Source organism: Lissotriton helveticus, chromosome 5_1, assembly GCF_964261635.1.
Source record: "Lissotriton helveticus chromosome 5_1, aLisHel1.1, whole genome shotgun sequence".
In the NCBI taxonomy this organism is placed as follows: domain Eukaryota; kingdom Metazoa; phylum Chordata; class Amphibia; order Caudata; family Salamandridae; genus Lissotriton; species Lissotriton helveticus.
The window spans coordinates 923,051,567-923,075,979 of NC_136065.1; the positions used below are offsets into that span (position 1 = coordinate 923,051,567).

A 24,413-nucleotide genomic window follows, 5' to 3' on the forward strand; every position below is an offset into this window, starting at 1 on the left:
ATTGAGAAAGGAAATGGATGACAGTTTAGAGTAATATAAAACAGAGATAGAAGAACGTAAACAGAGGAAATTTAAAAGGGATGAAAAAGACTACGCACAAGGAAGAATCCTAACGTTTGCCAAACGATTTGATCATCCAAAAAATAATTTTCCACAAAAACACCCAATAAGTACACCAATGAGTACTAGCGAATCAGATGTGAGTGAGACAGAATTATTAGAGGGGGGAGCCAGCAACTTTAGATGTGATTTTTTAGAGGAGGTGCGGCTCATGGATCTAGACAAAAGACTGTCCTCCAGAGGAGGGGGCCGCGGCAGAGGAACATTCGAGCCCAGAGGAAGAGGATCACAAACAAATATGGCAAAACAAGGAAAACCAGAAGAGCAAAAAGAAAAAAGATCGTACCCCTTAAGAAATCGGAAGTAGAAAATTTGATAATTAACTTATCAAAACATGTACTTACAGAGGAGGAAAAATCATTATTAAATAAAGGACTCTCCTTCTGCCCCGAAAAACATTTTGACCCCACGCAAGTCAGAATTGATTTGTATAAATATATACAAAAATTGAAGTTGGCAAAAATCCATTCTAGACAATCAAAATCAGCCCCTGTAAACAATAACAGCTCAGAAATAAGTGATAAAGCAATTTGGCAAATTGAAGATATTCCCGACCTCCAGAACATATTTGGATTATTATATGACCCTGACACAACTGAACCAACAGAATCCCAAGTGATTGAACATCTCAATGTTAGGACTGATCAGAGTGTCAAAAGTGGATTAAAAAAGAAATCAAGATACTGCCCTACGCTATCTCCAGGCAACAGAATCGATATGTTCTCTGAAGCTATCAATGAGGAAATAGAAAAGATCTCGAAAACAAGTAAAGTAAATAAAAGGGAAAATCTCACGAGCAAAGAAAGAAACGCGATAAAAACATTAAATGAGGACATTCATTTAATAATAAAACCCGCGGACAAAGGGGGCAATATTGTCCTTATGGACAAACAGGACTATGTAAAAGAAGCACAACGCCAACTTGATGATTCCACCAACTACAGTAAATTACAGACAAACCCCATAAACCAAATGACAGTAAAATTGAATGAACTCCTACGTGAGTGGCAAAACCAAGGACTACTCAATGAAGATGAACTAAAATTCTTAACCAATGATTTTCCAGTTATCCCCACCATTTATTTTCTGCCAAAAATCCACAAAACACTTATTGATCCACCAGGAAGACCTATTGTTTCTTCATGTGATAGCCTATATGAAAACATCTCGCAATATGTTGACCTATTCCTCGCTCCCATTGCAAAGAACATGAGTTCGTATATCAAAGATACCAGCGATTTTTTACGAATTCTCAATGGAATCATATGGAACAAAGATTACTTATTGGTCACAATTGACGTCGTATCATTATATACGTCGATCAAACATGAAATAGGGCTAAAAGCATGCCACTATTTTTTTAAACAACGTAACATCGAAGAGCTCCAACATACTCAGATGCTCATGAGCGTGATCAAGCTATGTCTCACCAATAATGTGTTCCTCTTTCACCATCAACTGTACAGGCAGGAATGTGGAACTGCCATGGGCATAACTTTTTCACCGAACGATGCAAATACAACGATGGGATGGTGGGAGAAAACTATTGCATGGAACCCAGCAAATCTGACGGATCTAGAGAAGATAATTCTTTGGGTTCGATACATCGATGACTTGTTTTTAATTTGGAACGGGACTAAGAATGATTTTGACATGTATTTCTCAAAGCTATGTGACAATGAAGTAGGTTTACAATTTACCTACACCTGCAACAAAAAGGAAATTGACTTCTTGGATCTGAAAGTATATATTGAGAACGATCAGCTACACTCTACACTCTTTCGGAAGAAAACATCTACGAACAGTATACTACATGGAACTAGTTTACATCCGCAACCACTACTGAATAGCATACCATATGGAAAATGTATTCTTTTGAAAAGAAATTGCTCGAAAGAGTCAGATGCCGAGGAGAAAATAGAGGAAACAACTGAAAGATTAAGGTCACGAGGATACAACGAAAGAACATTGGAGAAAAACAGAAAACGAGCTGGACAAAAAACGAGGACAGTGACACTTCAAAATAAGGATAAAAAGGAAAATCAAACAGAAGGAACCACACAAGGACCACCTCGGTTCGTAACCACATACAGTAAAGAAAGTGGCATCATCAAAAATAAAATCCAAAAATACTGGCACCTACTAACGGGATCCTGATATAGGCAAAACAGTAGGCCAAGGACCAATGGTAAGCTACACAAGAACAACATCACTTATGGATCAACTTGTAAGCAGCCATTTCAGAGAAAGTCAACTGGAGAAAAAAGATAACTGGCTAACAAGTCAACAGAAAGAATTCAGGAAGTGTAATGTGTGAAAAGCATGCAAAATTGGCCAAAACAAAAGCACAATTGTGGAACTGAGTGGAAAAATAACAAACATCGAAGGAAAAATTACCTGCTCCACGACGCATGTAGTATACATTGTGGAGTGCAAATGCGGATCACAGTACATCAGAAGCCCAACCTGCATGCTGAAGAAAAGAGTTCTTGAGCATATCAGGGCAGTAAAAAACAAGGATATGTCCTATGCAACGGCCAAACACATGTCACTGTGTCAAAATAGTGATTGGAGATCTATGACATATTCTGGCATACATGTGGTAAACCCTGATGAGAGAGGAGGTAACAGACAACGGAAATTGAGACAGATAGAGTCACGCTTCATAATTCGAATGAAAACAAAAAAGCCCCATGGGATGAACTTCGATGAGGAACTCTATGTACATTTGGATTAAATAAAGGAAACTCATAATTCACATTGAGAAATCTCTTTGACAATTTACTGGGCACTAATCCTAAAACAAAGACATCTAAAGAAAAGATTTTGACAGGACATAGAATGGGGTACTATACCCATGGACAAAATGTTGCCTTAACAGCGCGTAAAAAGCTGCAGCGTGCAATAAACACAAAGATAATAAATCACTAAATGTATATAAAATTCAGCGCATAAGATGGTAAAAATGCAATGATAATGAATTGCAAGTTCTTATAATGTAGAAGAATACATGTCACGTATAGTTTAATACCATGCATATATTGTATATAATTAAAAACTTCTAGTCCCATAATGCACCCTAATAGCTAAATGGGATAAACAGTAGACAGAGAAAACAGCTCACTTACCGTGAACAAAGCCTGTGCTAGGCTGAAACGTGTTGGTCCGAGCTTGAAGCTGTAATAAAACTGAAATGAAAACCAAATCTTGAGTGCCGCATCTCTTGCTGAAAAAAAATAAAATAATAATAATATATATATATATATATATATATACACTTAAAAAACAAAGGAACAGAGACGTTAGAGATAGGTTCACATTTTAAATACACAAAACCATAGAAACTCACCTGTTAACTTTACGTTAATGCAACCTCCACCGTGCATAGCCTTCGGCCAACCCCTATAACTACACAACCCAGCACGGCCTTTGGATGCGCATAGCATCAATGGGGGAGGGAGGCTATGTACCCCCCTCCCCAGCGCCAGGGACCCCATCTCTCCTGGCCTGACATTAAAATGTATTATTTATTTATAAAAAGGGGGGTGCAGACCACCTCCATGGGCCGATTTCAGCCCTGGGTACCCCATAACCGCAGGCCCAGCCACGTTTTCTGGGTGGCCAGACAGCACACAGTGTGCTATGGGACTACGGGGGAGCCTCAAGGCTCTGCTGTCCCAGCCGACTCCTGACTCCTGTGGGAGCCTGCATTGCTCCCGCAAGACGGGAGCTGCTTGAAAAAGCAGCTCCCTGCTTGCGGGCGCAATGTTTTTATCCGTTTCCCTGCACGCATATTTGCATGCAGGGAAACAAATAAAACTCCACTTTCAGCAAGCCGGAGCTGTTTGACAGCTCTGGCTTGCAGAAAGCAGCTGACCGACCATCCAGGTGCTAAAAATTACAGAAGAGCAGAGGCCAGAGCTTTTTATTTTTCGGTGGTCCTGCGAGTCTCCTACCGAAAATAAAGAAAATTGGGTTTTTTGCCCTGCAGGATTCCCCCCACCGCTCCCCTCATCAACGACAGGGGCAGTCTGGACCAAAAAGCTACAGAGGCCTTCAGGCATTCCAGAAGAGTATCAACATTCAGGTGCAAAAAAAGCAGCCTCAAAATGGGCCGCTCAAATGACTATGTATCGATCCCCTCAGTTTACCACCAGAGGCCCAACTCTGGTAGTCGTGCCTCTGGTATTCCGATCAGCCTCCCTAGTGGGAATAGCAGGCCAAACTAGTTTTGAAAAATTTGCGAGGATTTATCAAACGGCGACAAAGTTATTGGCAAAAGAAATAACGCTTTTCCTATGGAATTTATATCCTAACTATACATCGTGGATTTTTCCTGAGGAATTAACTTTCCGGTGTGTAGTGCCAATCTGCCACTATATGGTAAACATGCGGTTAGTATGCTCTTTTGTTCATTCATTCAACATCCACAGGGGAAAATATGAATCAGCTTATACAGAATGATGGTTCTATGAGAAGGGTTTCAGTTAATTAATTGTTGTTGCATGCAAGGGTTCCATCTTGTAAAATATGTTAAAGTGATAGTTACATCAGAATGGCAGCAATCTTTCATTAAGGACTTTAATTTCCTGTTTGAATATAATTCATTAAAGCACCATTAAGAAACGAGTTTTCACAAAGGTATTTCAATTTAAAATTTGTGAAATGTGTGCTTGGCTTTAGATGAGTTCTAAACTCTCTTTAAACTTACTACAAGACAATGTTGTCCTCTCTGTATAGTTTAGCATTTAAGAAATACCTGAGTCCAGCCAGAAATTCCATCACAGCATTGTAATTCCCCTTGTTCCAGCAGCATTTTGCAATATGTACCAAGTGTGAAAAGACTTCACGTTTTTCTTCCATAGAACCTGCAGTCAAGATCAACCATGTCACCCACGAGCTAACCTGAAAGAAAAAAATCAGTAAACGAATGTGATTCACTATTACATCACCATGATTCTTGAAGTGTAAAACAGGTCAGTGTCAGTAAGACCATATTACAAGTCACTTGAATATATGGAAATATGCAATTTCAATATCAAAATATATCCTACTACAATACAGACACAATCAATTCATACAAAAACTTCGAAGAGACTGCAGAGTATCTCCAAACACTGGAGATATTCTGTACTTTCTATGTGCAAAGTAGTTTATGACAGGGGAACTGTAATTGAGGCTACACCAACAAGAACTCAATCAACCTACAAAAAATGGTTAGTGAGTAAAAAAATGGCTCACGTTCCTAGATGAGTCTCTCTCACCTTATCATAACATTTTTTGCCACATAATATGTGACTTGACTTTAGTTTAACTTGGGCACAGTATCAGTCACGCTTTAAAAACAAATATTTCAGCAACCTACAGCTTACCAGCTCATAAATGTAACCCACCAGAGAAAGACATCGCTCTGTGAGGCAACATTTGTGGGAGGAGCACCCTATGCAAATGACTGGTAACATAATATCCATGACATTTGTCTCCATTTGGTTCTATATTTAATAAATGGCTTCAATTATGCAATAACAAGTAGCAGGGTGGCGGAGGCGTCACAAAGTGCCTGGTGCAAAACTGACTTTACCTCCCCTCCTTCCCCCTCAGACGGACTGGTCCCGATGTCCGCTGCTTTCTGCCACCGGAGAATGGGAAGAGGGCGCCTTTAACTGGGCGTACGACGAAGAAGACGAAACCACGCCCACATATGACGTCAGGGGGTCCGGACTGGACAAGAGTCTGGAAGTCCTCTACTCGGCGTGCGGCGTCACCGGGGAAGAAGAGGAGCAGAGCCAGGAGGTCGGGAGCGTTAGCGGAGGAGACGAAGAACCAAAGGAGGAGAGCGAAGAAAGCGGAGAAGACGGGAGAGTCCGTGAAGGCGTGCCAGGAGGCCAACGACCCAGCGAACCGCCGTGCCACACTCCCAAGGGAGGAGTGTGGCTTTCACAGGTACGACGGTGTTTGGCAGGCTGGGTCGGGAGAAGGGGAGGAGGTCCTCTTTTCTGACTTTTGTAAATATTCTCTACCTTACCTATCCCGAGCCTTCCAACTCCCCTCCCCTCACACTTGTGCCTCACAGTCCCTGAGCACTGATTATAGGAAGCACTGGTGTCCCATTCACACCCCGGTCTCCTCGTGGGCAACTTGTGCATTGGTAGCATACTGACGACCTCCCTCTGTTGGTTTTCTTTCCGGGGCTGAACAACGCCGGGAACCAGAGGCAGCGGACCGGCAAAGAGGTCAAAAAAGTCCAAAGCAGGAAGGACTGTTGCCATCACGGACCGGGCGGAATTTGCAAGGGAGAGACTGAAAATGAATGGTGTTATTCTAAATCCTTAACAAAAGCCTCTTCTCAATGCTTTTTTCAAAACTGCCTCTTGGAATTGCTAAGTAACCCTACCTGCTCCTTACTGATCTCTCGGACATTTTAATGCACGTCCCTGTCCGCAAAACGTATTATAATGGCACATGTTCTATGTCATATTGATCCCTTTTGAGGTATGTGTTTTGTGTTTGTAGCACTTCATTTCAGTTCTTAGATGCTTTAGAATGCTGCTACCCCTTCCGCTTAAAATTCGACCAGTCAGTTGGTATTGAGACAACAAGGATGCCAAGTGTATGGTGATGCGGTTCATTTTTCTGGATTTACTCTCGCTTTCAACACTTCCAAACATGGACATCATTTCAAAACATGTTAAATAACCTCTTTACAATACTGGTACCCTCATAAAATATCATAAAAAATGTGCGACAATGTAACTCCAGAGACTTTACACCACCAATGTTCAGCCAGATCCACATCTCTGAAATCAAGCTTACATAGTTTCATAGACATTCAGTATTTCCTGAAAATATATTTTTGCTGAATGAGACAATATGATGTGCACTCAGGAAAAAAAAATGTAATTCGGCATATCCTTCCAAAATGTGTGCCATTGCTTCTCAGAGTTTCTGAGACAAGATAGAATACAAGAGACACAATCTATTCTTTACTTTTCAAGGCTTGAGGGTCAATAGAGATATCTCCTCTTTCCACTAATAGCAAGAAATAGGGGTGCCACAGTAATATTACCTGTTTGCAAGATACAGATATCATCGAAGGTACTGTTCAACATTAGGTACATAATTATTTTCAAAATTCCAAATACTGTATTTATACTTCATGCAATTAAAATTTAATATGGAACTATTTATACAGATTTAACAAAGATACATTTTTCAAGTGCTATCCAAGATGACAAAAAAGATATTCTTTATGTTTACTTGTCTTGATCCCCAGACTGCAGTGCCCACATGAAAGCCCTTTGCTGTTTAAATTCAGTCAGCAAATATTTCCAAAGTAACACTATCCAATTAAAGAACAAAAATGCTATAGCATTTTAGATTTGCATGTTTATCAAAAGGCTTGTGGGCATTTGATTTGATTCAATCCAGCAACAAGAGTTGTTCTCACTCGTTATCAAATATGACATGTGCAAAACAAAAGCAGTTTTACAGCTATAGGAGTCTGGGGAAAAACAAAGATTCCCTTTTCAGGGTAACGTATGAAAATGTGGTTGTGATTTCAGAACCTCACAGGAAGTTTCATAACAATATTTTATCAGTTGGTGCGGACTTCAACCAACCTGATACAAGAATCGTACCAAAATATTAATTTCTATAACATTGATTTTATCCCATAAAGGAAAATGTAGACTGTGTCCCCAATCATGGCAAATTCCTAAATGCCTTGAGGGTTTCCTGAAGATTAAAACTATCTTTCAACATAGTTAGGAAGGGTATGTACAACTAAGCATTTAATTTATTTGGGTGACAACTTAATAGCTCCCTTTTACTCTTTACACGTTTTGCATGCCGTAAACATGGGAATTGCGGTGTGAACCCAGATAATGATGGGACAAAATATCAAAAATAAAATATTGGCATGTAAGGCTAAAGTTTCGATACCTATCTATTTATATATGTACCTTCTGTATATTTTATATATATTCTTGTACCACGATATTCTGGAGGTCGATATTCAGTAGCACAACCCAGAAAAACATCTGCTTTGGTCAAATTTAATTAGTATCCTAACACTTGACAACAGGAATCTGTAACATATAAACCATGAAGCACTGCAGCCTCTGGATTAGAAATTAAAAGCATTACATCTGCCCCATAAGCACGTATGCTATTATTTTGATAAACAGGTCTTGCCTTCCACGTCTGGATATTTCTGAAACAATCAAGCAAAGGTTCCAGCACGAAGTCAAACAGTATTAGCAATGTCTGATATTACTGATAGATGCCACTCTCCATGCAAACATTCTAAGAAACTCATTAGTCAGTATTCAAACCATCGCCTCATTGTTTAAAGAACGTATTCAGGATTTATATGCATCTGTGAAATATAACACTCCATGAAAAAAAGACCATCACATCGTACCAGCCTTTTTTTGCAGATCAAAGATAAGTCTACCTTTGGCACAGAGGACTTAATATGGAAATCTGGATGTCGAATAAGGATCATATGTTCAAACATCTCCTTTATGAAACCTGTTCAATGGCAATGGAATAGATATGGAATATTTGCAACTTTATTGGTAAGACGCAAATGTCTATAAAGTCCAAAGTTATTTTGGAAATGGGCACATAATTAGCATATATGGCTGCATCCTTATCAGGTTTTATAACCAATATAATCAAAGCCCAATTTCATATGGCAGTTAAAAATTATTCTTAAATATATCATTATAAACCACTGTAAACAAAAGGAACCACGATTGCTTTCAATTTACAATAAAATTAGAACAGGCGTTTCCCTGTTTTTATTAAAATGAATAACCCTTCCAATTACACTATAGGTACCGAAAGAATAGACCTATCCTCTAGGCCTACAGCAGAAATAGTGGCTTCTTCAAAATAAGTGTTAATTTGGCCACCATCTGTCAAGCTTTCCTCTGCATATAGTACCTTTTAATGATCAATAAAGGCCAAACTACCATCATTATCACTGGCCTATTCCATTCTTAAGACAAGCAATGAAGCAAGGTTTTCCTCTGTCTTAGGTTTACTTGCAAGAAGCATAATGTACGTTCTCCTCCTTCCAAATACTTCTTTTTAATAAACTTCAGTCCATATTTACCTTTGTATTGATAAAGTTGTAAAATTCAAACCTAAATTTAGTAAAAGTCCTCAAGTCATTCTTCTGTCCAATTGCACACATTTCTCATTTTTTAAACACATTTTCGAAGGCAGGCTAGAACTAAGAATGTTCCTTTTTTCAGTTTGAAGCAAAGATAAGCATTTTTTAGCACATAAAAGAGTAGTAAGGAGGTCCATGCAGGAACGTTGTAATTAAAGTTGATTTATTCAAGCAGGTAACAAGTACCATAGTTCTAGACAACAGGTAGTTAAGTTCTGAAGGAGAGCCCCACAAGGAGCAGCCTGTATGCTGCTCAGCCCATGTCCAACTGTCACTTTACCTCTCACTGTCCTAACATTCCGAGGCTCATCAAGACTCCAACATTCTACTGAGTACAGAGCACAGGCACTGGCTGAGCAGGAGTGGTAAAATACATTACATAACAAATGCAGGATACTACAAAAAGCCTTTAGGGAATTCCAAACCAAGGATAACCAACAAAGACCAGGTTAACAGTCAGTTCAAAAGTCATTCATGGAGAACATACAATCTGAATGTCACCCGGGCCTCACTTACTCACCTCTCCTTGTATGATAAAAACTGGCAACTAGATGCTCTTTCGCTTTTGACATTTTACAATGAATGTAAAAATTCTGGTGGGAAGAGTGGAGGGAAGGATGGGACTTGTGTAGTTATTTGACTATACACATTTTAGAAGACACTTCCTAATAGCTTTCAAGCATGTTTTTCAAAAGACTGGTGAAGGGGGAAATGATCTTTAATAAGACTAAATAGATAATTGCTTAGAGGCTAGCAAATGACCGGTTTAAAACAGTCCAAATAATATCGAGCATTTCGATGGTCTTGCAAATTTAACAGCATTAAACCAATGTAGGCAGGGTTTTTCCATTTGTGGCAGGCATTTGTTTAAAAATACAAATACTCCGGCATGCAAATTTGTGACTGTAGAGGATATGCTAAAGCGGCGGTAAAGGCAGAACACGAGCCATAAAGCAACAAGGCTGGGCACATCAATGAAACTTCTGCTATGTAACAGCACTCTGGCCGACATCTACAGCGTTGCCTCACTAAGATCAAGAGGAAAATTCTGTTGCCAAATAAATGGCTGTCTACTATTTAGACTTTTCACACGACACTCACCACGGCCTCCACAGTAAACCATTCGTGGGCCTTCAGCCACATGGTATCTAAGAGGCATGCGCTGTGCCAGCACAACAAACAGCACCTCTCTACATCAGCAAAGGAGCTGCTTAGACCGTAATCTCAAAAGCAGCATTATGCCATCCGCTGGGTACCTTATGGATGTCAAAGGATTGGCTGAATAGGAAGGGGCTCTTGGCTGCTGGATGGCAAATACTGAGTAGATATCTGTGGATGTGCTTCCACTGGAACACCTTCCAATAAACACCACCTTACATTGTCAAATATGGCAGGTCCATTTGTGAATTGTCCTGATATAACATCTTTTGATTAAGGCCCCTTCTCTGCCTTTAAAGGCTTCATTCACAGTAATGCTCATGAATCCTAAATCATAAACTGATGCAAGCAGCTGGCAGCCATGAGAGCGCGCTCTGCCGGACAAATGATTTATATGGGGATCCTACAGGTACAGAAGGGCGATCCAATGACAAGATAATGTTATGTCAGGCATGTTACATGCTTTCTGTGGCAATCATTCTAGAGAGCACTACGACACTAGAAAGTAGCAATGATCACCATTAGAATTCCAGAACGGGTGTTCATATGGTGCATCAAAGTAATTTCCCACATAGCAGCTAGCATAGGTGGAACAAACATTCATAGTGGTTATCTTGACTTTGGGTGAGGGGAAGAAGTACTACCAAATGAAACTCCCAAGTTGATCATCTTATAGGCTGTCGAGGGGGGGGGGGGGTTCTAGAAAGTTTAGAAGATGAAAGTTAGGAATGAGGGGTCCACTGGGCCCACTAGGGTTTCTTTCTTTCAACCACTGAAACAGGAGGGGTGCAATCAGAGCTGACTTTCGTCTGGCAGATTCCAATTTGTTGATGTGCCACATATCTGTCCTGCAGCTTTAAATCGATTTGGGTGCCATCAGCATATAGGCAGCAGTCAATGTGATGGTCTTCTTGAATGAGTAGATAATGGTCAGCCGTGTCAAGAAGTACAAATGGCCAAATAGGAAAATAGGATTAGAACGTAAACTGGCTGTAGATCAGGAGAAGACAATAGTTTCTCTATGAAGTCAAGTAGTGTCCTCTTGTTTCCACATTGCAGTAGGAATTCGGGCTGGTAGTTTCTCATCAAGCTTATGGCTTACAGCTAGGCGGGGAGCTGAGAATACACCAAAGTTTTCAAATCACTGAAAGTGTGATAGTTGGGATCAACAGTTGACTTTTGCCATTCATAGAAATCAATGTTAACATGACTGGTTAATGTAGGAAGCTAGACTTCTCTTTACAGATGTCCCCCCACTTTTTGCCCCCATTTGAACGACTCAATGAATGTTTCCGACTCTGACAGTGTACCAAAGCCTGCTAACCATGCTCCTGTAACAATTTTCTTTCCTAAAATTTACACATGCTTAATTGTAACCCAATTGGCAAGGGCTTTAGCACCCTTCTATGTCCTTGGTAAGTAGAACCCCTGGTTCTCAGGGAATGGGCAGTTCAGAAGTTCCCTAGGGACTGCAGTAGGTATTATTCCACCCTAAGAAACCTACACACAAACTGCATGCTGACTGCAATTGCAGAATGTGTGAACTGGTGCAACATGACAATGTCCACACCCTGTGTGCAATGCCCACACAATCCATTTATTATATGCAAGTCACCTCTATAGCAGGCCTTCAGAACATTAAGGCGGGGTGCATTATGGTAAATGTAAGGGCACATCTCATGAGCAGATATTCCCCTGTGATGCCTAGTTCCATTGCTAGATATTGCAAGTGATCAGGAAGCCATTTAAAGGTATGTACTGGGCACTGGTCGTTACGAAATACCAAGCTACATAATGGCTTCACTGAACATACTGATGTTTGGTATCAAACATCCTGTCTTAGTAAACCCATACTGATGCCAGTATCAGATTTATGAACACATGCACCCAGAGGGCACCTTAGAGATGCCCCTTGTATCCCTACTAGTCACTTAGTGTGTTGGCTGACTGGTATCAGCCAACCTGCCATCACACGAGTTTCTACCCCCAGCAGGTAGAGCTCACACTCTCAGAGGTCAGTAACAAGGTCTGCCCGATGGAGGGTGATCACATCTCCTCCAGCAAGATGGCTAGTGAAGTTAGAATATCAAGGGCTTCAAAGCCTCTGCCACCTTTGCTATATATGACCCTAGTTACTCCCAGTCCTGGGGAATGCCACAACCTGCCTTGAGGCCCATTAGACAGAGCAGGCATGCAATTAGATATTTAGGAGGTGTGTTTCACTTACAGGCTAGTCAAACCCCTAAGGAGGGCCAGGGAAGGGTTTAACCATCTTGTTTTTGGTGAAAACAGACTCATGGTTCAGGGTTATGTCCACTCCCCCCAGGAAGTGGTCATATAAGGGTTGTAGTCACCCTAGTGTTAAGTAGCCCATAGGCTACTACCATATACTCCCTTAAATGTCCCATAATTGAATATTTAGGGGTCCCTCTGACACCAGAGCCTCAGATTTGACTACCTGGTATCAGAAGGAGGACAAAGAAAAGGCGACATCATGAGAACAGTGGACCTGCACTGAAATTGGCACCAACCCCTGCCTGGCTGCTTGCACCTCGACCATCACAAAGACCGGCTCGTCAAAAACTGCACCTCCTCTCCAAACCCTTGGAAGGCTGTCCAGTGCTACAACCACCACTTAGCATCTGTCTTGGGGTGGAGGCGCCATCTCCCCTGCATCTGCAGGTACCAACCGCACTTCAACAGTATATCGTTTTGCTGACCATTGGGTCCACCGAGGATGCATCAGTTCAGGAGGAGGTTTATGTGGTTCCCTTCTCTTCACAGTTTCAAGACGTTAACCTCCTACCCACGGGAGCCCCCCGCACAAATACCTTGAGTATCAGAGCACTTGCAGCAACCAAGGCTTGTTCATGTTCAGCCTGTACACCACCACTGCCAAAGCCGGCCTACACAACAAGGGACTAGGGACTGACGAGGCCAACGCAGATAGTGGCCCTGCAGTCTTGTTTTACTCCCCTCTAAAGGTCCAACTGAGAACCATGAGAGCCTCCAACACAGCCCTGGGGACCGTTACCTCCCCAGGGCTGAATCAATGAAATGCAGGGAGGCCACGCGGCCCCCAGAAGCCCGCGGGGACCGTCACTTCCCTGGGGCTAAAGGTAAATTAATCAAAATCAGCCTCGGGATGGGGTTCCATGGGCCAAAAATTACCCAGGAGGGGAGCGTGCATTCCCCCTCCTGTTTTATTGAATTAAAAGATCAAAGAAGGGCTCAGGCCCTGGGGGAAGGGGTTCTGGGGACCAAACGGGTCAATGGAAAGGGGCCACACAGCCCCCATTCCTAAAAAAAAAAAAACATTGTAAGCCGGCAACTAGCAAGAGGCCCCGCCCCCTTTCTCCACTACTCTGCACCCGCCTCCCTGTGCGCACTTCGTTGGGGGATGAAGCCCCCCCTTGCAGCTGGAGGTCCTTAGGGGCCACCTAGCCCACCTGTTCCCTCCAGTAAGCCCCATACAGTGGGATTGCTGAGAGGTGGTCGCAGGCCTCACCACTTTCTCCACCACTCTACAAACGCGCCTCTCGGAACACTGCTTGGGGCGGTGGGGGGATGAGGTCCCATTGCCTCCTGGAGGCCTCAGGATTAAAGTGGACTTTATCTCCCAAGCAGCAGTGTGCCAGGAGGTGCGTTTGCAGAGTGGTGGAGAAAGGGGGTGTGGCTTATGACCACCTATCTGCAATCCAGCTGTGTGGGGCTTACTGCAGGTAACAGGAGGGCTAGATGGCCCCCAAGGACCCTCAAGAGCCAAGGGGAACTCATCCCCCAAATAGTGCGCCAGGAGGCGTGTTTGCAGAGTAGAGGAGAAAGAGGGCAGGGCAACGGAAAACCTCTCAGCAAACCCACAGTGTAGAACTTGGTGGAGGTAACTGGAGGGGTAGTTGGCCCCAAAGGACCCTCAATAGCTAAGGGGAACTTCATCCCCCTATTAGTAGTTCATCATGAGGTGCGTTTGCAGAGTGGTGGGGTAAGGGGGCGTGGCCTGCTATTAGATCTCAGCAATCCTGCTGTATGGGACTTAATGGAAGAAATAGGAGGGGCAGCTGGCCCCCAAGGATGTCCTTGGGGCTAACTACCCCTCCTGTTACCTCCAGTAAGTCCCCACAGCAGGACGGCTGAGAAATTGTCAGAGGCAATGCCTCTTTTCTCCACCACTCTGCAAACGTGCCTCCTGGCGCACTACTACATGGGGGATAAAGTCCCCTTGGGTGCCAAGATGCCCTCCTTGGTACCTCCTGTAAGTCCTATGCAGAGGAATTCCTGAGAGCTGGTCGGAGGCCCAGCCCCCTTTCTCCACCACTCTGCAAATGTTTCTGCTAGTTTAAAAACCTTAGAAATTCACTAAAAAAACAAAGATTACAGGGATGTTATACTTAGCAATTAGCAATTAAAAATGTTGAGAAATTCACTGAAAAAAACAAAGGTTTCAAGGACGTTAGAGTTAGCAAATACAATTAAAAAAAAACTTAGCAATTCACACAAAAAACCAAAGGTTACGGGGACGTTCTAGATAGGGTCAGATTTTACTCACACAAAACCACAGAAATATACATATACATACAACAGAAGTTATAGTTACATGAGTTAAATATAACTCGCGCTCCCTCAATGCACTGTTTATGACCTCATATATTACATCACACAACATAGTCAGTGACATTACTGATGACATCATCCCAGTGGTGGCTCTTCCACTAAGGCAGAGAAGCATCGCCAAACTGCTTGCAGCAGTAAAGGAAAACATAACTCATTGCTATATTCATTTTATGTTTCCCTGCTGCTGCCGCTTTGTGGGTGGGCGGGGCTGCTCTGCTTACAGAGCAGGGAAGGGAAGGAGTGGTTTGAACTTCCAAGGGTGCCCACGAATGTTTGGCTGGTCCTCTCGGGCCGTCCAAACCAGTCATGCACACTTTTCCTGTTCTCAATGCAGGCACGCTTTCGATCTGGATACTGGCACCCTTTATAGACATGTCCTTTCAACCCTGGAGGGAGGGTGGCTGTGAAGTTCTTGTCAACCTTTTTCCAAACAAGACATTTATCACTTACGAACAGGCAGAAGAGAACTTTGGCCTCGGGCAGGGCCAATTCCTACACTATCGGGGACTCCAGAAGTGGTGAAGATTACCTGGCCGCGGTACCTGGGCATTCCACCTCCGTCACAAACTCTAGATATCCTGCTCGCGTGTGGTACTAGTCGCCAGTTAATCTCTCTCCTCTACAAAGCTATGAAACAGGACTCCGCCCCCCCAGTGACGCCATCCAGGGCTGCCTGGGAGAGGGATCTCGCCGTCCAACTTGATGAGAAACAATGGGCCCACATAGGCTCCCGCACACACAGTCTCCCGTAATCCCAGATTTAAAGTTACGCACTTTAACTTCTTGCATTGCACCTATCTAACTCCGGTATCCTTAAAATGCATTTCATGTGACAGGGGGGATAGATGCCTGAGATGCAGCATGGAGAAAGCGGGCATTTTACACTTGGCCTGGGAATGTTCGGTGGTCAGGCAGTTTTGGGAAGAGGTGGTGGGCAGGATTGCTGCGGCCACGGGCCTTCAGGTGAAGCCAGAACCCTTGAGCTGTCTACTTGCATCTGTCCGGAAGCTTAAGAAAAGGAAACTCCAATATAAGCTCCTACAATTAATGCTAGTGCTAGCTAGGCGCAGAGTAGCTATAACTTGGATGGGGCAGAGGGGTCCGGTAGTGCCAATATGGCTCAAAGATGTCCAAAAGTGGTCTCTAGCTGAAAAAGCCCATATGAAACTCACCCGTAGGGACGAGAAGCTTCAAGCGGACCTTCTGATTTGGCGTGAAATGTGTACTTCTTGGCTGACGGAGGGGGAGCCCTCCACCCAAGATGCAACTGACAGAGAGTGGGTCAGATATGGACGACGGCCCTAACCATGATGAGGAGCGGGAGGATCGATCCCAGTAATATACACCTTGAGAGTCAGTGGCATGTCTCATGCTTCTTCTTCATTGTAATATGCTTACGAATGGATATGTTTCCCCTTTGTGCCTTTCTTCCCCCAATGCTACCACCTGTACCACGTATCAGTAATAATACTAATGGTATGCCTCTATATGCCGTATCAATATCCATTTGTTTTTGTATTTGTAAAATGAAAAATAAAGTTTAAAAAAAAACTGAATGGGAAGCGTTTAAGGTGGTGATTAGAAGCCATCACATTGCCGCAATGGCAGGGATCCAAGGACAATTACTGAAAGAGATTACCCTGCATGAACAACTGTTTGACATATTAGATAGAGCGGGTCCCCATAACCCTGCTACTTGCCAGCAGCTACCAGCAGTGAAGGAGAAGCTGATGGAATGGTTAGTGAGCAGTACAAGACCGGCCGCTTATTCACTTGGCTCACCAACCCCTCCCATGTCCAAAACAATTCTCACCTGTTGTTAACAGTACTGGAGCTCAGGTGTACACTCAGGCTGACATCAATACAGAGTTTCAGGACTTACACCCAACTCTACACAGCCCACCAGACCCTGGCCCCTGGCATTGCATTACTATGTCTTGTTATGTTATTTGGATTTGTAAAGCGCTGCTTATCACCCGAAGGGTAAAAAGGTGCTAGAGCAGGTGTGTAGATTGTCTGCTGGGTGTTACTTGAAGAGCCAGGTCTTCAACTTCTTGCGGAATTCCGGATGTGAGCGGTGGGCTCTTATGCGTTGAAGGAGGTTGATCCAAGTTTTAGGTGAGAGGTAGGAAAAGAGTAGGTCTCCTGTTCTGCTTTTGCAAGGGGTGTGTGCCAAAGAGAGCGAGTTAGATCATAGTTCTGGTGGGATGATGGACTTGGAGGCGGCAGTTTAGGTAAGCTGGTCCTATGTTGTACAGTGCCTTGTAAGAATGTGTGAGGAGTTGGCAACTTTAGTGTTTCAGCAGCCAGTGGAGTTCTCGGAGGTGATGTGGGTGCACTGTGAGATGAGTCTGGCTGCAACGTTCTGAATGGTCTTGAGACTGTGGAAAAGTTGTTTGGGGATTCCAGCATAGAGTGTGTTGCAGTAGTCAAGTCTACTGATGACTAGAGATTGAGTGACGGTACGCCTGGGGATCCATTTGAAGATTTTCTGAGGATACGTAGTATGTGGAAGCAGGAGGAGCTGATTCCGCTTACCTGTGATGCAATGTTGAGTTTATTGTCTGAGATGATTCCCAGGTTTTTGCGTGGTTAGTGGGTGATGGTGTTGGGTCAAGCTTTGATGGCCACCAAATGAAGTCCCAACGGGAGTTCTTGTTCTGAGGTTCAGCACTTCTGTCTTGTCCATGTTGGGTTTCAAGCATTTGGATTTTATCCATTCTGCTACACAGATCATGCATTTGGGGAGGCTGGACCTGGATGTTGGGAGACTTGTCTGACATCGAGGATAAGTCATTAGTATAGGAGATTATGGAAATGCTGTGAAATCTGATGACATTGGCAGGAGGCCTGTTTGTTAGTTCTGCAGTGTTTGTGGCATTTGATGGGTGACAGAGAGTCAGCGCAGTAAGAGATACACTGGTTGAAGTTGGTGAGGTCCTCGGGTAGGTGGTAGTGTTGGGGTGGTTAGTTTTGAGTGTGCTGCCAAGTCAGTTTCCACTATTCTGTTCCAGTTTCAGCTGGGTTGGTTGGTGTTTATGGGAGATTTGGTTTGTGACATGGATATTTTGAAATTGATGATTTAGAGGTCAGCCCATCTAAGTGGCGAGGTGGAGTGACAGCTGATGCCAGAGGCGAAGAATGTGTCCAACATGTGTTCCCAGTTGTGTGTGGGGTCCGTGACGAGCTGGGAAAGTAATGTTGTGTAGACTCTCAAGGAGGTTGGCAGAGCAGTGGTCGATCGAGTCGGGAGTAAGTCCTGGAAGGGGTGGAGGAACGCAGGGGGCAGTGGGCGGGGCTATAGAGAGGCAGGAAGGCAGCCCAGGAAGAAGCGGAAGACAGAGTGCAGGTAAGGAGCGGAGGAGGAAAAAGCACAGGAGGGTCTGCAGGGCTGTGGGAGAAAGATGAAAAAGTCACAAAAGTAAGAAAGAAAGGCACAGAAGCATGACAAACGTATGAAAATAAAGAGGCACACAATCAAGGGACAAGAGTGAGAAAAACAGGCACCACAGAATTGGAATAGAGTGAGAAAAGACGCACAACAATAATGACAGAGTGAGAAATAGAGACATAAAAGTATTGGGTAAGAAAAAGCGAAAGAGGCACAAAAGTAATGGCAAGGAGTGAGCAAAGGAGGCACAAAGTATGTGACAGAAAAAGGCACAGAGGTATGAAAAAGGTGAGGCTCAGAAGTGCCAGAGGGTGCAAGATCAAGGCAGAGAGAGCACACAAGAGAAGCAAAAGAGATGGCAGCGGGGAGGGCGAAGAGGGACATCAAGGCGCAAGGCTGGGCTCCAAATGGCCTTAAACTGGTCGAGGACCAGTCCAAGGGAAGTGGCATGGGGAGCTGTGGCCTAGGCACCAGCATGTCTTAAATGCTGACACAGTGTGACAACAGTAGGGGGTGGGGGTATATCCAGGGGTAGGAGGTATGGAAGCCATTAACCGCATGCGTGCGGGCTGAATTCCGCCCGTACGCTGGGTTTTTTAAAATCGCACTTTACGTGACGAGCTGGGCTCGTCATGAGCGTGCGAGGAGGCTACCTCATGACGAGCCCAGCTCGTCATCAGCGTCGAAGGGGTTAAGTCCCTGGCTAGGGGTAAAGTCCCAGAAACTGACAGCTTTCCGATTGTGTTCTATTTGATGTATAGTGACAACCTAGCCCCCAGTTTAACTAAGCTTTATAACACTGCACAGCATCTGGGAGCTATGGCCCCTACCATGCAATAGGCCCGAATGGTGATACTACTGAAACAGAGGAAAGAGGAAGACTGCGTACTCTGTTATAGACCACTTCGATCTTAAACGTAGATTATAAAATCCTACTACACTCTAAATCACATTATATGCAGAAAACCTGCTGCTCTATCTTCATGGATGGAATGTTGCTGTGGAGGGAGTTGTCGAGGCACTTACAGGGTTCGGCTCCATCATGGCCACAAGGGTTAATTGGAGTAAATCTCATGTGTACTGTTGTCCATGAACCAGAGACAGAAGCACAGTTGCTGGAAAGAGGGGCTTAGTTACTCTGGGAACCACACACCTTCCGTTAACTGGGACTGCTAATCTATCTATCTGAAACTCAACTGATAAAGGGTCATTTACAAGTTAGTTTCTCTGTGCCATACCATAGCCTTCTTTCATACTCTATTCTCTGTCTGTTATTGGCTGGGCCACACTGGCCAAAATGGTTGTGTTGCCACGATTGCTCTACTTTTTCTCTACAATCCTCAACCGAGGGCCCCATGCCATACTTCAGGAAATAGACAATTTATGACTGACCTTAATCTGGGGGCATAACAATGCAGAATTTCCTTAATTAAACTCCACCTTGCTGGACCCATCAGCAAGAGCTGAGTGTAGAAACCCCCAAAGTCACTGCATGGTTACAGTTAATACTATACCCATTACGTGAATCTTAGGACAGTGCAACCAACATACTGATCGACACCCTTAAACCCGTATGGTTCAGGGTGCTCCAAAGAACGCACTTTTGATACCCTTGCACTCGAGACTTCCCACTGTTGTTCTTGTCGATCTTACACCCTAGGGGAAACTGGAGAGGCTTGCGGGTCTGGGAGAGGGCCAGACTCAGAACTCAGGGAGACCTCTTTGAGAATGACGAATTGAGAACTTATCTTCTTGATAACTTTGAGATCCCTTATTACCATTTTCTACTGTACGGGGAAGTGAGGGCCACGATTCGGGCACCTTGGCTAACAGGGGCGAAAGAACCATTGGTCCATGTAGCCCTACAGATCATATGCACCACCAACGGCAAAGGTCAAACATGTCACACTACTTTACAATGCACTCCTGCGACAAGCTAAAGGGAATCCCCTCTTAAAGACCAAGATCCGTTCACAGTAACTTGGTCGGATCACTTCATGATCCTCTTAGTCCTCGGACTACCATGCGCACTCACACTCCCCAGACCAACTACTTGGAAAGACAACAGCTAGTTTAAAGTACACCGCGAGACATGGAAACAGACTCTCAATCATACTGGACCTGTCCTGGGCACAGACCCATCAGTAGCAAATGAGAAAATCTTTCAGTGGATCAAACACTCACTCAACCAAGTGATTCCGATAAAAATCCACACCAGACGTGCTAAAGAAAAATCAGCAACCTGGTATATCACCAACCTACAACTACGAAGACAAGATTGTAAAAAAGCAGAAAGGATATGGACAAAAGACTACAGCGAGATAAGCAAATCAAAATTCTGAGGCACTATTAGACAATATCAACCTGAAATCAAAACTGCCCACGCTGCATACTACAATGAAAAATAAATCAACTGTGCCTGTAACTCCCCACGTGAAATGCTCTGGATTTTTAAAACGTTACTGGAGCCCCCTCCCCAATACCTTCACTCCTGAACCCTCAATATCCCGGTGCAATGACCTAGCAACCTAACCTAACCTAAGCACGCTTGAGTTCAAAAAGTCCACCTCAATTCCTTGGTCTGACCATACCCTCCTGTCCTTTTCCCTTACTCGCCAGGAACAGACAGGCCAGGCTTGTTTTTAAAAAAAGACTAGTCGCGCATGGTCCAAACTATCAAAGGAGAAATGGGTTCTCAACCTTTTAGAATTTCTACCTGACCCTAGTAATGATCCCTCAGAAGCAAATGATCGCTTTAATCATTGGCTAGAGGTATCACTGGACGTGGTCCTACCTAAAGCTGAACTCTCCCATCGTTGTGGGGCAAATAAAAAAGCCTGGTACACCCCAGAGCTCAGAACTCTTAAACAGCTTTGTAAGCAGAAAGAGAGGAAGTGAAAGAAAGATTACCTTGAAGCCAGTAAAAATAGTTACAGGACTGCGCTACATAATTATAAAAAAGCTATTAAAACTACTCAGTCCAATTATTATCAAGAAAAAATGACTTCTGCCTCCAGCTCCTCCGGGAAATCTTTAAAATATTTAAGTCCTTAGTTACCCCTCCCACCCCCACGATTGACCCTCTTCTTGCTCACACACGCTGCAGGGAGTTAGCAAACTTCTTCGCCACAAAGATAGCAGATATCTATTCTACATTCCGGGGCTCCCTTGTGGCATTACCTCCGGCCCCAGGGCCGAATACGCCCCTCCTTGAGACTTTCTCCCCTCTTGACTGTCTGAAGGTTCAGTCACTTTTGGGCAACTTGAAATCAGGATCACCGGTTGATGTAGCACCTCCCACTGTCCTTAATCTGGTCTCAGACATTGTGGTCCCGGTGATTCGGGAGGTGATTAATACCTCCCTGTCAGCTGGGGTAGTCCCTCTCCGCTGGAAACTGGCAAGAGTAAAGGCGCTACTGAAGAAGCCCAATCTCAATCCTGATGATTGGGCCAATTATCGCCCAATTTCCTTGCTGCCCACGATCAGCAAGCTTGCAAAAAAATATGTAAACTCGCTGATATCCAGCCATTTAGAAAGCAACAATTTATTACATCCAACCCAGACCGGATTTAGGTGCAAACAAGGCACTGAAACTGCCCTTATGGCAGTAGTTGAGGAAGCAAGGAAGATTGTTGATGGAGGTAGCTGTGCAGTCATATTGTTATTAGATCTCAGTGCGGCCTTTGACACTGTTAACCATTCTATTCTGATCCAAAGGTTGAATGATGTAGGTGTCACTGGGACCGCACTGAGGTGGCTGCAATCCTTCCTCTCCGAGCGAACTTTCTCGGTATTTGAGGACGACATCTCCTCCCCTCCTATGCATCTACACTGTGGCGTCCCCCAGGGTTCATCCCTCAGCCCAACTTTATTTAACATATATATGAGACCATTGTCTGAGGTGGTGTTACCTTGGGGGTGCAACTAGTGACGTACGCTGATGACACTCAGCTTATCATCACTCTCTCTGGGCAGTTGACGACATATTACAAACTTTCCGCCTGCCTTAGTAGAGTCCGTGAGTGGATGGATGATTCTTTCCTAAAACTTAACGGAGCAAAGACGGAGATCATGATGCTAGGGCATGATGCACCCTCCTCGGTGGACGACTGGTGGCCTAATACTCTGGGCCAACCTCCCCCACCAAAAGAGAAAATCAAGAGTCTGGGAGTGTGGCTGGACCCAGCGCTTAATTTTTTAGTGCAAGCCCAGAAGGTAGCAGCTACCTGCTACGCTTTGATGAGATCATTTAGAAAAATCATTGGACTACTCCCATTTGAAGCAAGGCGGATATTAGTCCAGGCCCTGATTTTAACGTGCCTCGACTACTCCAACGCAGTCTACCTAGGGGCCCCACAGGGGACACTTAGGGTCTTACAGACCGTACAGAACTGTGCAGCCTGGATGCTTCTACAGATCTCTCGTAGAACCTCAGCCAAACCAGCGCTCCGGCAACTACACTGGCTGCCGGTACAACAACGGATTGAATTTAAGGCTCTGACCATTGTCCACAAAGCCTTAACCAAGACAGGACCTGATCTTATTCAACCTTTGTTTTGTCCCTATCAAACTAATAGGACCCTCAGATCCAGCAACAAGAACCTTCTTGCAGTCCCCAGAATAAGGAGAAGCCGTATGGGTGGCAGGCGTTTTTCTGTTCAGTCAGCAAAACTTTGGAACAGCCTGCCCGACTCTATTCGGATGAAGGAGGACCATCTTAGATTCAGGAATATGCTTAAAACCTTCTTATTTCCCTAAATCATCGGGATGAATTGGACCACTGAAGCGCTGGGATGCCTCCGGGTAACCATGCGCTATACAAATGAGTAGTCAGTCCTTCATTCAGTCAAGATTCTTCAAGCAAAAAAAAAAGCCCAATGACATTTACCTATCCTTCCAAGAGCCTACCATAGACACAAATCCCAGGCTCTACAGAGACAGACTGGAAAGTAGGAACTGCATCCTCACAGAATTCCTTATCTTGATGCTAGACAGCCTCTCTGCCACCTTCAGCAAAGTGAAGTCAGGATCTCCGTTGGACCCTGCCCCGCCACACATTCTAGCTAAAGCAGCAGAACACATATTGCCCACTTTGCTAGAAATGCTAAACCACTCCATAGCTGAAGGAACAGTACCTGCTGTGTGGAAACACGCCATGGTAAAAGCACTACTAAACAAATTCAATATGGACCATCTTGATCCAGGGAATTAAAGACCAATACCATTACTCCCTGGATTGAGTAAAGTGTTGGAAAAGCATGTCAATCAATCACTCTCAGAATTTCTAGAAAAAAACAGAACATCCTGCACCCCCACTCTGACAGGATTCCGGCCTAAACATTGTATAGAGACTGTCCTTCTGGCAGTAGTAGAAGAAGCTAACCAGCTGCTCTTCCAAGGAGGCTTGGGTTCTATCATTCTCCTTGATCTCAGCGTGGCTTTCGACCCTGAAAATCACAATACGCTTTGGTGACAGAATTCACAGTTCAGGAGTCCTGGGACGAGCCCTTACCAGGCTCAACTCCTTCCGGAGGGACAGGACTTTTCAGGTTTTTGAGGGGTGCTGCACCCGGATACTTTCCCACTTAAAAGGGGGTGTACGAAAGGGCTCGTCGAGGAGTCTAACACTATTTAACCTGTACATTCATCCACCGGCAGACATTGTTCTACCTTTTGGGATCTCCATAATCTAATACGCAGAAGGCACACAGCTGGTCTTTTCTCTCAGTCACAATCAAGACCTCACCTGTCTTCCTACTTATTACCATGCCTAGAGAAAGCAGCCAAATAGATGAACGGCTCATGCCTCAAACTAACTGGGGATAAAACAGAGCTCATGATCCTTGGCAATAATTACAATCCCTATATAAACCTGGGCTGGCCGGGCTGCCTGGGCACCCCTCCCACCCCCAAGATAGCAATAGAGGATATGGGGGTATGACTGGACAAAG

General features: G+C 44.2%; 1 protein-coding gene across 3 annotated transcripts in view; it reads right to left on the bottom strand.

Annotated features, from left to right (window-relative positions):
- Positions 1–24,413, bottom strand: part of PLCE1 (phospholipase C epsilon 1) — a 1,554,148-nt gene that overhangs the window by 605,005 nt on the left and 924,730 nt on the right. For all 3 annotated transcript variants that reach the window (XM_078643386.1, XM_078643388.1, XM_078643387.1), the window contains exon 5: positions 4,880–5,025. In XM_078643386.1, the coding sequence (XP_078499512.1) occupies positions 4,880–5,025 (146 nt within the window). The remainder of the gene's footprint in view (positions 1–4,879; positions 5,026–24,413) is intronic.